Source organism: Strix uralensis, chromosome 11, assembly GCF_047716275.1.
Source record: "Strix uralensis isolate ZFMK-TIS-50842 chromosome 11, bStrUra1, whole genome shotgun sequence".
Taxonomy (NCBI): Eukaryota; Metazoa; Chordata; class Aves; order Strigiformes; family Strigidae; genus Strix; species Strix uralensis.
The window spans coordinates 5939310-5955054 of NC_133982.1; the positions used below are offsets into that span (position 1 = coordinate 5939310).

Here is a 15745-nt window from a genome sequence, read left to right on the forward strand (position 1 = left end):
GGGGGAGTGAAGCCGTTGGAAGTTGCCTCTGTTGCAAGTGAGAAGGTAGGAGAAAAGCGGCTCCCCTCAGCTTTATCTTTTTATGGCCCAAACAAGTAAAGTCTGTCAGTAAACAAGTAAAGTCTCTGATCAGGCCTGAGGTGCTTGGGTGTGATGACAATATTAGTCATGATCACAATGTTATTCGTCCTGTAGATACAGCTGGGTTTTGTACTTGAGTGTCTCAACAAGGAAAGTTTGGGCATTCTTCAGAGACGTAGCAGGTAAGACAGTAGAGATGTCTCCTCGTCTTGTCTGGTTCTGCTGAATCACAGTGCCAGCAGTCACAGGATACAGAAATTGTTCCTCAACAACTCTCCCAAGGAGAGAGGACAGAAAGAAGGAAAGAAGCAGAGCTCTGGGTTTGAGAGAGCAGCCTGCAGCTCCACGAAAAGCCTTGCAATTCGCTTGCTCTCCAGCACTTTGTGTTGCCCTAGGAGGTGTTCCCTGACAGCACAGTGCTAGCCAACAGCAGTGAAACTCCACGCTGACTTCAGCAGAGGGTAAAAGTGTTTCAGTCCTAACCAAAGCACTGCTGGGTTTTCTATTAAAAACACCCCAAAACAGCTGTGAGTTATGCCCAATAAGTTTAATAATTGATGAAACCATAGCAAGTGACAACTACAAAATACAAAGCAGACACAAAAAATGATGGCATAAAAGTGGAAAGGAATAGTGTCTGCGATGAAAAATGAAAGCAAAATACACTTAACAGAGGATATGGGTTCAGATATAACACACATGGTCACATACAACACCGCATTAGTAACAGCACACACAGATACTAATTATACTGGGGATTTTCACAGTTCTCCACTTCATCCCAGATGACAAGTAAATTGATGTTTTTACTCTCTTACATAAATTCTTGTGCACACAACATCATCAGCACCAAAGGTCTGGAAAAGAAATAGAAATCAATCAGAAGAGATGGAACCAGCAAACATTTAACACCATTTTTTACTGTTATTTTTACTATAGCAGCTAGTTCTACAGCAGACATTTTCCTCTGTCTTTTGACAAATGCGAGTAAAGAAAGGAGTCATTTTGGAAGAGGAACACGATATAAGTGACCTTTTTTCCAAGGCACGATGATTTTTGTCAGAATGATAAACAACACAGAAATTCCCTTTTTCTATAGTTTCTTGGCATGCATTTATAAATAAACTTGTGAAAAGAAAAAGAATTGGGAATGTACTGTTGTTATATTTAGAAACAGCTGCAGCACTTTGAACTGGAAATGCTGAGGGTGGAATTCAGATGGCATGTCAAAGGTATTCTTTGATATTTGCAGGTATAAATCAGAGCAGTTCAAATGAAGTCAGTGGAGCAATGCTGAGGACCAGAAGAATGCATACCTAAAACCTGTAAACATAATGCTGCTGCAAGGTGTTGACACACCATGCCAGGATACCAAAAGCCTCTCTCCCAAGCTGTAATGTGGGCAGTGTCAATTACAACCTTCTTTCGGGATCCTGTGACCTTAACCAGTGAATTTGTTAACTATGATAAGGGTCTGAAATGCTGACACATAACGGAGATCAAACTCATTTCACATGACTAAACATCTATGAGATCTCACAATTTTGATCACTACACATCTGAAAGTCGCTGACTTACTACAGACTATGTCCCATTATCATCCCATTTCTTATACCAGATTCGGTACCTCAGAGTACCTTGATTTTCCAGATACTTAGAGGTGGTGTTATATGATGGTGTACCACTGACTGCGGTTTTTAAATCACTCTGTAGCTCTGCACTTAGAAGGCAATTCTACCACAGCAGTATTGCAGTACAGATTATCAGGACATTTAGGCAGGACAGTGATTGTGGCAGCTGTCTGAGAAAGCCACCTAAACCCCAAAGTGTTTGTGTGTAATTTCAGGTCTGGCAGGCTAAAATCTAAGCAAGCAATTAAACATGAAGGAAATAATGGGTGCAAGAGTGAGGAAATACTGACTGCAAAAAACTTCATGTTCAGCTACACTGACAGACAATCTCGAGCTCACCACTAACAAGTTGTGAGGTGGGATGTTTGGCTGTTAATAACTGCCAAGGTCTCACTGAAAAATATAATGAATACCTACCCCAGTGTGTTAGGAAAATTCAGCTGGACTTAATTTGTTTTAATGCTTTCTACACCTGTTTTGGCCACGCGTCTTTGAAAGAATTTGGCTTTAAAACTGATTCTGGCTTACGTTTTGTTCACTTTATTGAGAAGAAGTCTGTTAGACATTTTGAGATATAGGCTTTGGTTTTATGCATATAAATTGATTATCATATCAATCTTTATATAAATTTTTAGCTTGAAAATGAATGTTAAAGGATGCAGATAGTTCTCTATTGCCCACAGCACCAGCTGCAAATACCCTTGCTATGGCTTCCTTCAACACTTCCAAAATTATACACAAAGGCAAAATTATTTTGGCAGGAGCTTTGCCAGAGGAAGCAAGTCAGAGTCAAGATCATCTAGGGCTTGAGGTTGTCTGTGGAGACTGGAAGGTCACCATGACAGTGATTGTCTTTCTGTGGTGCATTCAGGCACTTCTAAGTACAATGAAGTTTGGGTCCCCCGCTGCTATTTCAACACAAATCATAAATAATAGTACAACTGTCTTTGTGTAGTGTTCTTCAAGAGCTGGCACAGCCCCAGTCTGACAATTGGAGCTGCACAGCTATGCAGTCACATCTTGTGATGTGCGTGGGTGCCACACCAGCCAGTTCTAATGAGAAAGGCTGCAGCAGCAGTTTGCCAAAACTCTTGTAACCTCCCTAGTAAATTTATGTCTATTCCTCCAGGGAAACTGAGACAAACTCCTTCCCCTAAACCTGTGCGACAGCAGTTCTTCTCACAACAGATCAGCAGCTGTATTGAGAGGGAACGCTGCAGGGAAGAGTAGATTGAAATCAATGTGATCCATACTGCAAGTCTGTAGGTCTGAGTGTCTAAAATTCTAGTGTCTGCTCCTGAGACTGTGCTCCTAGGCAGAGCCTGCTCCTGACATCAGTGTAGTCTGATTGGCAGCTTCCTTGCAAGACCCACAGGAGGCAGTGTGAAAATAAAGATAAAAATTTGTGGAGGAAGAAAAACGAAATAATAACTTTCTGGGAAGGCTCAGTAATATGGGTGCCTCCAGAATGCATTGCAGAGACAGCAAGTCCACTGTGTGTTCACACAGACTGACTGTTGTGCGCTCACAGAGTCACAACTTGACACGCTTGCGAAAAAGCGCAATTGCTGTTTGTTTTGTACTTCCAACATTCAGCTCCAGCTGGACTGCTGGACTCCTGAAAATCTCAGGCAAAGGACTGCATTCAAATTGCTCTGTGCAAGTGCAGAAAACATGGACATAACCTGGGGAACACAAACACACAGTAGTCTTAATCGGTTGCTACACACAAGGATTGTCATTCTCTGCAACACACCAGTCTCACAGTCTGGAAAACCACTATAATTTAACACAATCATATCTTCAAATCTAGATTGTAAAGAGATAAAATTCATGCAAAGTCCAATTACAATTACACTGGAGTACTATGTAGCCAACGGGCACTTCTCAAATAGCCAGGCATCCTTTCCTTGAAGACCCAGCTTAAGTTATGTGGCCTCTGACCTGTTTCAGGAATAAGCTGCATTTTTTAGCACTTAGATTTTACACCTTATACCCATTCAGATGATTAGCAACCTAATTCCATACTGAAGCACAGAAATAAATGGCTTTGATTGTCATGGTTATGTACATGGTTTAAATGTGGACTTATGTAAAAGCTGTTTCCCTATTTTACTAGCACTGTTGGTATAACTCCACTAAATGTTGCTAAACAAAGCAAAGAGAAACATGTTCAAACTTGCTGCATTCCTTTTCTTGTGGTTCCTCACAGAAACGTTTAATGTACAGCTGGGCCCAAGCTCAGGGGAAGATCCAAATCAAAAGGCTGTTACTCCTCTGTCCTTCACACTTAAATCCTTGTATTCAGGAGTAGGATGAAGCAGTTTAGTGTCTATGACTCTAATTCTAGATTGGAAAGGTGATAGTTCCTGTCAGAACAAGCAGACTTTAAAGATTTCCATGATCCAAAGGAGTAGAACTGCCTAATAAAAAGAAAGAGAGCAAGCAATCCTAGCTATTTGGTGGTGAAGTTTCACCAGAGCAACTAAAAATGTGCAACACTACCAAACTGCAATTCAAATCTAATGAGAAGATGCAGGATTTTCAAACGCCACCTTCTCACCAGTTTGCAAAGGTCCCACTTATCTTACAAAATGCTACAAGATAGGGCTTCTGTCTAAATCTAAAATAGGATTTTAAATGTGCAATGACTGCAAATTACAGAATTGCTTTCTTCACTTAGCTTGTCGTAATCTGTAGCTAAGAGTCCAAAGCACACTGCAAACAAAGCCCTGCGCAGGGGGATAATCCAATAAATTGACCTCTCTCGGTTCACTCAAAATCTGATGAACACTGACATCATTAGAGATTAAAAGAGAATTACAGGGCAGTAATATATTATTGTATGAGTAAATCTGCTTTTTGAAGGCCTTCTTTATAAACATTTGCTGAGGAGCCTTTGTGATAAGTGGAGCACACAGTGTAATTAGGCAGACTGTCATTGAAACAATCACCTGGGAAAGATCACTTCTGCCAGTGTATGCAAAAATCCCCTGTTATCTGCTTATGACTGACCAGCCTGCAGAGGCAACTCACAAAAGGAAGACAGAATACATCAGCAAACAAATGAAGAGAAGCTATTACTTAAATGAATCCTGAGAAAAGGTTTTGTCCACATGCAAACTTCCATGTTACCCAGAATAAAGATATAAATATTCACAATAAAGGCATATTGCATTTCTCCTTCCTCCTCCTGACTCCCATAATGTTTTATGAAAGACGTTGATCATTATGGGGCCACAGTCACAGAAGGTGCAGCCATCACTTTCAAACTTGGATATTAACAGCAAATCACCCAATATATAACCATGCTTTCTGCAGGATATCAATCGACAGAACCATGCAAAATCAGGTAATTTATCAAGGTGCCTAAATGTTTGTATCTGTGTTTGAGAACTGCTATATTATACAGTTTCCTCAGAGTCATGCAGCATGTAAGAACATGAGACAATGGTATCTCCCAGTAGCAGTCCTGAAGGCCAGTACACGGCTCACATTTAAGCTACATACAGGATCAGATGCATCCAAGATGCAAATGGCTTTGCCTTCTTCCTCTGCTTCCTCTGCTTATGTGTTTGGTATGTGACCCAGACCAGGCTGTACTAGTGGCTGCATATCCCTATGCCCCCTTGTAAATCTGCTTGTGGTGAGTAGTAAATTAAAGCATTAGGTCCATGCAACACATACGTATGTATTATTACAGGCTTCAGAACTTCTAGCAAGGCTGTTTTAACAAGGTCAGCAGCAAAACCCCCCACTGACCTCACTATGAGTAGACACTTCTTTTGATATCTGATTTTGTTTAAGATCACTCTTCAAAAACTATAGAAAAGTTCAACACTTAGGTAGTTTTAACATTGTTCAACACAAGGCTTAGGCACATCACAAACCTCAGCATTTGGCTGCAAAGTATCTTTCCAAATCTGCATTGACCCTTCTTACCTACTATGTTTAATTTTTAGAAGCCAGCAATATAATTTAAAAAATGTTCACTCACTCATCTAGGCTCCACAGTTCAGCAGTTTTAATCAACTACACCATGATTTTTCTGGGGAGGGAATGTAGAATAGAAACCATGCTTGAAACCCCCCTAATGTTCTGATCTTTGACCCTTGCTATAATTGATTCTGAGAACCCCTGTGTGATACATGAACTGTGTAAAATGTGGTCTGAGGCTGTTTTTAAAGCCCCTCTTCAGTAATCATCCACTTTAAAATGTTTGTGTGTTACAGATTAAACTAAAATCTATAGAGGCATGAGCAGCCATGAAAGCAGCAATACAGATAAAGTTTGAAAATAAATGTTTCTCATTTGAATAGCTAACATTTGGAAGCAGCGTCCTTTAACTTTGTAAAGAGCAGACCTTTTGTTCTTCTGACTTACATAAGTGATTGATAGCTCATTAATGTCCCTGACAAAAACACACAGCAACAGCAAAAACATTCTAGAGTATAAAAGAAAAGGGAAGAAAAAGCATATTCGAAGAGACTTAATCCCAGGTCTTAATTTTCAGACAAGGAAATTTTTTTTGGTGTTATATTCTGATATTGATTGCTCAAGTGCTAATCCAAGTATAGTTTATGAATGTCGAGTTGTAAATACAGATATTCTGACCCTGTATGCATTACAGTCCTAAAGTACAATACAATACAATCTAATCTAAAGATACAGTCAAGACAAACAAATGTGGACTTTGATGGGGTTCTATCCTTTTCATCCTCCCTTGCTTGCATATTCCATGTAATGTTTTTATCTACATTGTTCAGTACTTCTAAAAATGCAGCACTGAAATCCTAGAAAGTGTATCAGATGAGATTAGAATAAACAGCACTGATGAAAGTAGTTGCAATGTTCTAACACATTCACAGCACCTTTTTTATAAAGCAGAGCTTGATCCCTCTTCCTTTACTCAGATGAAAGGACTCTTTTTTCCAACAGGACTTCAGACCTACATCTGCCATTGTATGAGCCAAATATTATTTATGCTACTATTAAGAACAATCTCATTCTCCATGCTGCAGAGAGCTAAGGAGAACTGTGGTGGTTTGACCTTGGCTAAATTCCGGCTCAGCCAGACCCAGTACAAGAACTAAAGGCAAACTTAACTGGTACCTGAAGGTAAAGAAAACCTTTGCTAACTAGTTTGTTCCCAGCATCTGTGTACCAGAGGACGTGATGTGACATGGAAGACCATCTTATTGCTCCAAGGGAGTATCTTTGAAGAACATAAGGAATTCTTCTGCTAGGATGCAAGAAAGATTGATAATTATACAGTAATATGGTTTCTATTTTAGCTCTGTGGTAGTCATGACAATTCAACACTGATTTTTTTTTTTTTTTATTGTACATGATAATAAATGCATTTTATTTAACATGCTGTGTTGGGGAGAAAAATATATTCTTCCACTAGGAAAATGTTATACTCAAATGGACCCCCTAAGCAATGCAGCATATTAGATCAAAATTATGTGGCAAAGCTCCAACATTTATGAAGCCAGTATTAGCAGAGTAAAACTCATTCCTTACCCCCTGCCTGTTGCCCCAAGCCTTTTTTCCATTCATGCCTCAGTCTAACACAGTTTAGATTCCTTCTTGCAACTTCTTCCACATGCAGTATGAGTTTCCTTGATTCCTTCTGCAAATGCATGTAATAGCTAAGAAGCAGACTCAAGACTTCTTGAAAGATTTCTTTGGACAGAGAAACAGGAGCAAACACTGTGAGAATAAGTATCAGCCTTACAGAGTTCCTAAACTGCTACATCACAGGCTCTGCCCCATAAAGACAGCTTCCCATCTGCAGACATCTAGAAGTTCACAAGTATGTGGTTTCCTTCTGCTTATTTAAGGCGCTCTGCCAGAATTGAAATAGAGAAAGCTTACCAAAGCACATCAGAAAGAGTAAAGGAACAGAAAATATTTCTTAGGTAAGTAGGGAGGTTTAAGAAGTGTGAAGATGGAATTGTTAAATGTTTGTTTTGAAGTCACATGGGCAGCAAAACTGAATGAGAATGAATTTCACGTCCTAAAGGACCCTAACAAAGCTGGGAGGATGGAAGAAGAAAGAAAGAAGACAAACAAAGATCTTTTCTTCTCATTGTGATCTTAGTTTTGAAGAAGTAAGATGTAAGTGGGGGTTTGCAGACTCAGATCCAAGGAAAATTTCCAAGCATAAGATAAAATAATCTTGGTTGAATCTTTCTTCACCGGAGTGATGAAAAACCCAAACATAGTTGAGAGACAACAGATCAAAAGAGATCACAGGGTCTTCTCACTAAGAGCTCCTATTCCTACTTTGTTCCCTGTTTTAGTTAAGGAACACACCTCAGCCAATCCCTTCAGGTAGTTTAGCTTCTAAAGGCCAAATAATGGTCTGCAGGGAATATTCTAGGCTTCTAAAATTAGGGGCCACAGACAAGAAAATGTAGCTTCCCTTACTCTCTTCTGTCTTCCTCCAAACAGTAAAACCCTTTGGTGCCTCCCAGAAGGGTTAATTTTGGCCATCTTAACTTCTCCAAAGCACCAGAAACCTCACACTCACCGCCATTACTCCTAGAAACACCTCACCGTTGAGCTTTAGGTGTGAGAAGATTTTGAACATGCTGATCCATGTATTTAAAAGTTTTGTACACTCAGTCCCATCAAATGTCATGAGGGGCTTGAAAATCTTTGTCCTGAGGACCTAGTAATGATTTCCTAATATTTAAGAAAGCAAAAGAGGCCATTATGCTCCAGAAAAGAGGTAGGAGACTGGAACTGCATAGTTTAAATAGTAAAAGACAGAGAGAATGATCTGGATCACCTGGAAGCAAACACTATGTTTTCATAATGGCCATGGTAAAATCGTACATTGCAACCAATGATCATAGTCCCAGCTTGCAGGAGAGGGGAATGGGATCAGTCTGGAGAATCAGAAACCAGGAAAATTACTTGGGATCATCATCAGCTGAGCATGAGTTCCCAAAGAAGTGTTAACAAAGTCTTTGCGTATAAATCAGAATAATTTCAGCTAAGAGTAGGGAGATGAAGTCACCACTACATCAGATGCTAGTGTGATTTCTAGCAAAACAGTATGTGCGGTTCTGGTGTTCATAGTTTAGAAAGGAAATTGGTAAATTGGAGGGGATTATAGAAGCATTGGAAGAATGATTCAAGGAAAGCTTGCTTTATGTTGAAGGGCTCACGGTCTTCCAGTGGTGTAGCTTAACAATGAGAAGGTTCTTCCAAGAAGTGACTTGATCAGTGTTGTTAAGAGAATTATTTGCAATAACAAACTTTAGGCATATTATTTAGGTTCTTTTACACACAATATGTAATGACTGGAAGTTGAATCTAGACATATACAGATTACAAATAATGTGTATATTTTAGTGGCAAGGAAATTAGTTAAAACAATTTACCAAAAGTTGTGACTGAGTTCCTATAAATGGAAATATTTTAATAAGAAGGTTTTTCTAATTTATATCCTAATTTGAAAAATAATTAATTCAGAAAAGCTCAACAGACTGTATTATACAAGAAAAAAGATTAGATGGCTTTATAATCTTTGAATTGCTCTGGTTTCTTAACCAACCTCATTCTTCTTCCCCAGCAGGGTAAGTTCACACTGCTGATTGCAGGAGGCAATTGCATTATGACTGGCTTTCTTGCTTTGCTTGGAGCCGTTCACTGTGTTTAACAGCTGCCTCACTACTTTGTTGCTTAAATAATAAACTACAGAAATGTATTGTTAGAAAGCTGGAAAAATTATAGTTGAGAATGTATTTTGTCCACTGCATTATATATAAAGATGTGAAGCAGAGATCAAAGCACTTTGCCTCCTAAAGTTTTTTGATAATATAAGGAATTCCAGTGGTTGAATCAAAAGAAATTATCCAGAATTGGAGTATTCATTCAACAGAAACCAGTGTGATTTCACTAACAGCATACACCTCCTCATAAGGGGTGGGTGAACATTCCAAGATGTCTGGAATAATATTAACACCTTAAAAACTTTTTGTTTATATTTGGTTAGGTTTGGGTCCCGTTTTTGTTTCAGATGCAATCTTAAAAATAGAGCTCCAACTGCTTTAGAGAAACATTGGGGAGGCTGCTTGTTTTTTAAAGTGCAGAGGTTTAGTTAGTGTGATAGTCTGAAATAAAACCTCCCTGCTTTGATGTTTTCTTACCCGTCACTCCAGCAGCCTGTCTTCCATGCCCAAACTGATGAGGCGTAACAGTCTAATCAACTATTTATCCGGAATTCACTAGCAAGAACATGTGCAATAAAATGATTCTGAACTCAGGCTGAACTGTGCTACTTTTAACTCAGAGAAGCTATGTCTTTATCCAGTTCTGGATATTGTTTCATTAACATAGAGGGACTACTGAAGAAAACTCAACTCTAACAGAAATAAGTACAATATAAATAAATAAACTGCACATGATTCATGGCGTAAATGATGAGGCAGTTGCAAAGGTGCTGCTCAGCACCCTGGCTACAGCAACCCTGCTGCCATATGGAAGGTCACACAGGACTGGGGGGATGTTGGCTGACAGCAATGTTCAGTGTATTTCTGAGAAACTCATGAAGGCAGTTCTGAACTGGATTCAGAGATGATCAAGGAATTGAGGAAAGTGGCAGAGATGGTGGAGGAATTATATGTTCTTCATAAACAGAACGAGATTAGAGCATGCTAACAACATGCCACATATTTCCTGCTATACAGCACGTGGTTGCCAATAAGAAGCAACATATTATGCACATGCCTAAAAAAAGAAGGTTCTCTAGAGATGAAGTCAAATGCCTTGATCTCCCTTTCACCAGAGAAAATCTGCAATAAATCAAGCGAATTCTTTGGTGGTGGTGTGAATTTACAGAGCAGAAGTGGCTGACTTGTGATTATTCTACCAGTAAAAGTATGGCAAAAGTTATAGCAATGAAATGCAAGTGAGAACCTGCATATATCTTCATTTGTCCTTAAAAAAAAACATTTAAAAAGAAAGCAAAACCAGTGATGTATGAATTTTACTGCAGAGGATTATGAAAATGGTAGTTTTCCAGATGGATTTAAGTAAGGCAAAATAGTAAGTCATACTACATGGTAACAAAAAAACTGTTAATATGGTGCATGTATTGGGTGGGTTCAAGGTTCTTACCAAAATCAGCTCATCATTAGCTAATTCTCGAGTCCAGTATGTTTTGGGGCCATCTCCCTCAACAAGAGTTTGTTTGCAATAGATCTTGTTTTCATTCTCCCAAGTGGCCAAACTCTGCAGGCAAGAAAACCATTAGGAATAACATTAATTATATTCCCCAGCAGCATGAGGCAGAGAGACAACAATGAGCAGTAGTGAGAATAATTGCTGCAGTAAAGGAGCAACACATAGATAACGGCAAAGGGAAAAGGACATCAGTGAAGAGTGGTGAAGTCAAAATTAAGGTGTGAGGGGGCATTTTGGAAACAGGTATATATTCATAACAAAGTAACTGTAAATATGGCTTTTCAGTGTAAATCCACATTTGTTCACAAATTAAAAAGCCACCCAGTTTTCATAAAACGCTTGATGTTAAAAAGTGTAATTTAGAAGTGTGATAATGTAGTGTCTACATTCCCAAGCATCTTTGTACACATGTGGGGTTTGATCTGACATCTTATTTATCACTAGAGTCCCCTTAGTGTAAAAGCATAAAGAATCGTATGTATCATGTTGTGGTCATAAATAATGCAGTATTTGTCACTTACAACCTTTCATGCTATATGGCACTGTGCCAAGTTAACTGTAAATTAAACACTGTGCTAACAAACTAGGATAAATCACAACTAAATTAAAGAAACTTTGTTAGAATTCTAGTGTTTATTATACTACTTTTTCAAGGTTGTGGATCTGGAGATTGAAATACCCTTGGGCATTTTTCCAAGCATTTCAATAATGACTATGAAACCACTGAAAAATTAAAAAAAAAAAAAAACATAGGATTTTGTTTAGCTTTCACAAACAGGCAAGCCCTGACTCTGTTGCTTTTCATTCTATCACTGAACTATTATTCTACAGTGCAATGGAACAGCTGTGCAGAAGGATGCTCTGTAATGAATGTGCAAGTAATCGCTTGATAACTAGCACATGGGAGACATTCATTAGTCTGTGATTATATACATACACATATATATGTGTCTGTGTGCATATGTGTGCATAAATTCAAGTTAACACTTCCCAGACTTTCCAAGGGAAAAACACTTTACTTTGATTTAAAATTAGCTGTTTACTTTATAAATATTTTTTCAAAACAATAGTTTTTTTAAGCCAACAAGCCATCTTAAATGACAGTTATAGAAGCTATGCCTTGCAGTACATCTACATATGACTTGCTCTTTGTCTGTATGAACAATGGATCAAGTTAGTTGGCAGAACAAAACCCTCCACCCCATAAAGTGTATCAAAATCTATCACCAGTCAGCAATTTTGCCAGATATTGTAAATTACATTCTGAAGTATTATTTTATTATCTGTCAGTTTCTGCTCCGTGGCCACATCTTGTTTATATACACACAGCCGTACAACTTATTCCTGAGAGTGGACTATAAATAATTTCACAACACACGGAAAAAATTTACTACTTCAGAAAACACATTTCTTTCAGATTTTTCCAACTTTCATAGCTTACAGCCGTAATTATTGTTTTTCCATCTGCAGCAATAAATCCTTCTCTAGAAAGTGGGTCACATTTATTGTATATGCATTATGCATGAAGACACTAAAATACTACTTTTGCCGAACAAGGTAAATTAACAAAGCCAGCAACATTTCCTGGACAAACTGTTAAATATGTGATAACTCATCCTAGAGATCAAGTGGATGTTCTAAACGTTCACTGACTCCCAGAATCTGCCTCCTCTTTTCATAAATTTAAATTCACAGCAATTGCACTGGAGAGAGTAAGGTCTGAATTTTTAGTGGTGCAAATGGTCTCAGAAGCTGGCCCAAGAATTAGCAGAGATCATATTTTGGAAAGCAGATTATTTTACCATCACAGAATACTTTTAAAACTGCATCCTCATTTGGGACTACATTCTGATACTCTATTCATACTTCTTTTTTAAGTGTTTTATATATACTTCTAAGTGTGAGAGTAAAGTGCCTGAGAAAAGGATAATTAACCCATGCCTTTGATAACTTTTTTCAAACGGCATCTATGATCACAGCCCAGTTCTTCAATACCCCAGATCCCATGTATCTACACCAGTGAGAAGATGGTGTGGGACGCTACTGACTTAAAGCCCCCTCCACAGCCCTAGAAGTGGTTACAAAGGTAGAGAAGCGAGGGGCTCACACACAGAATCAAGCCCAAAACACTCCAGTGAACGCCCTCAAATGCACTTCTGCACAAGGAGATGGTGTAATTATGGCTGGTATAACACTAGCTGAAAGTCTGTCTTACACTGTTAAAGACTTATCTGATCAGCAAACGGGAGACATGCACTTGCAAGGGAATGAAAGAGGATTTCAGCCCCAAACTACCAACAGTCCGCGGTCCTGCTTGTGAACTCAGCTGATTCAGTTTAGGACAAAAGTTATGTCAGGTTTGTGCATTAAATCCTGACTCTTGAGGTCTCTCTCGCTCCACTGTTCCCCATGTTCCCATCAGGGACAGAGGCTGGGAGAGCTTTCACTGCAGCTGAGGTCTCCAGGGGAGAGGGAAGCAGAAAAAGCTGGAAAAAACCCTGCCAGTCAAGGAGCTGGCAAGCAGGTATTCGAACTCTGCCTTTGTGACCTGCCATGCTCCGTTGCCTTCAGATTCCAGCTTTACCCTGCAAGACGGAGAATGCTGGACAAGGAACAAAAGGAGTGGTGACCATCAAGAACCCCCAGAGTGTTTCTGGAAAGAAGAGGGTGGAGGGCAGCAATGCCACTGACTGGGGACACTGGCACCAGATGTGTTTGTCCCATCTAAAAAGAACTTGGTAACACACACACACACAAACACACACACGCCCCAGCTCTCCTCCTACCCTGCACTTCCGTCCATCCACCGTCTCCTCCTCAAAGCTCTCCCCGATTTTGAAGTTGATCTCAGTGGTGCGGACAGTGGTGGAAGTTTTAATGTAGAACTGGTCCCCGTCCTGGCGGATCTCCACGTGGGGTTTGGAGGCGGCAGCCACCGCCACCTTCCTGAGCATGGCATTGACACCTGGGCGAAGCGGGGAGGAAGCAGAGCCTGAAGTCGCCAGCCGGCTCCCGGGCTGAGCTCGCCCAGCACCACCAGCAGCTCGGGGGAGGCGGTGGGGCGAGAGGCCGGCGGCGGCGCGGCCGCGGGGCACCGCGCGTAGCCCCGCCACAGAACTCGGCACAGCGCGGCGCGGAGCCGCGGCCCCCCGGCAGCTCTGCACGGCCGGCGAGCGCGCGGTGGTGCAGGGATCCCCGTGGCAGAGCGTGGCGGGAGCCGCCGGGCCAGCGGCAGCCCGGATCCCCGGGGCAGGACCCCCGGCGGCCGCAGGTGAGGCTCCCACCGTGCCGTGCCTGCGATCGCCCCACCCCGGGCAGGGCTCCCGGCGTTCCCCCGCGCCGGCCGAGCCTCTCCTGCCCGCGGTCGGTGCTCGGAGCTCTGCCGGGTGCCTGGCCCGGGAGGGCACCGGAGCGCGGCTCCGGCTGCAGCCCCCCCCGCTCCCCGCCCCGTGCCCCCCTCCCGCGGGACGCAGCCCCGGGTTGCCCGCGGCCCGTCGCCGGGCTGCCCCGCGCCTCACCCAGCGCCTTGAGGAGCTCGTCGAAATTCTCGCTGCTCCTCATCTTCCAAGTGCCGGCGAAGTTGGGCATGGCGGGGCGGGCGCTGCGGACGGCGGCGGGGACGCGGCGCTGCTGCTCTCTCTCCGGCTCAGGCACCTTGTGAGCGGGGCGGACCGCGGCGGCGGCTGGGAGGGAGAGCGGGTCACACCCACCCGGCCCCCCACCCCTTCCCCCGGGGCCCACACCACGCCGCCAGACAGCCGGCCCCCTCCCAGCCACGGCCCTGCCAGACAGCCGTCCATCTGTCCATCCATCCATCCGTCCATCCATCCATCCATCCATACGTCCATCTGTCCGTCCATCCATCCATACGTCCATCCATCCATCCGTCCATCTGTCCATCTGTCCGTCCATCCATCCATCCATCCATCCATCCATCCATCGATCCGTCCATCCATCCATCCATGCATCCATCCATCCGTCCATCCATCCATGCTTCCCGTCATCCATCCAGCACTCCCTGCCTGCCTGCCTTGCAGCCCCCCAGCTGCCTCCTGGGCCTTCCCATGCAGGAGAGCCTGATTGTCACTTGTCCTGCAGCTGGGGTGGACGCTAAACACTTGATGAAAGGCCCCAGAGGCAGGCAGGGAAGGGAGAGGGCAATCCAAATAAGAGCAGCCTCTCCGGGCTCACGCTGGCTTGACCCCGCCATGGCAGGGCCGAGGCACAGTACTACACACCCTCACCCCACAGTCCCCGCACGCACAGGCCTCCCAGCCCGGCGGGCTGCCACCAACGAGCCTGCCCCCAGCACTGCTCGTCTGGACGACCACCAGGCCAAAGACTGTTGTAAGGAAGCTGTTGCTGCCCCCTGATGCAAGTCTGCCCCTTTGAGAAGGGTGAGGGACAAGGACGTATACACTGTCTGTACCATTCCCCAGTCACAGCCGCGCGCTCCCTCGTTGCTCTGTGGCGCTTTTGGAGTTGAGGATACAGCTGCGTAACCGCAAGGTTTTCCAACTGCATCAGAAAGAGCAGTGCCCATGGTGGTCACAAGCTTTGGAGAAGCACATCAAGCTATTTCACACTTATTTACATTAACACCAGTGTGCTAAAGATTTGAGAGCTGCTCTGTGCCTTTCAGACTTGCCATGACCATTTCCATCATCTTAGCTTAGAATCTCTCAGTTTCAGGTCAAAGATGCTAGATTAAATTTCCTTATTGCAGCTGATTTATCCACATGATTAAGGGGAACAGAATTTGATGGGTTAAGGCATATGGAGTTTTTCTGCTGCTGTTGTGCATAAGGAAATACTCAAAACATTCAGAGGTC

The 15745-nt window shown here is 42.4% G+C and overlaps 1 protein-coding gene across 2 annotated transcripts; it reads right to left on the reverse strand.

The window, feature by feature from the left end:
• Positions 1-609: 609 nt before the first annotated feature.
• On the reverse strand, positions 610-14572 carry CRABP1 (cellular retinoic acid binding protein 1). 2 transcript variants are annotated; one of them, XM_074880575.1, is made up of 4 exons: positions 14432-14572; positions 13700-13878; positions 10848-10961; positions 610-938 (listed from the first exon to the last, which is right to left on the reverse strand). In XM_074880575.1, exons 1-4 carry the CDS (start codon positions 14499-14501, stop codon positions 888-890), a joined length of 414 nt encoding a protein of 137 aa, XP_074736676.1. In that variant the 5' UTR covers positions 14502-14572; the 3' UTR covers positions 610-887. The 2 variants fall into 2 exon arrangements, with proteins under 2 accessions (XP_074736676.1, XP_074736675.1); XM_074880574.1 differs by lacking the exon at positions 610-938 and adding an exon at positions 6748-7347.
• Positions 14573-15745: the final 1173 nt, after the last annotated feature.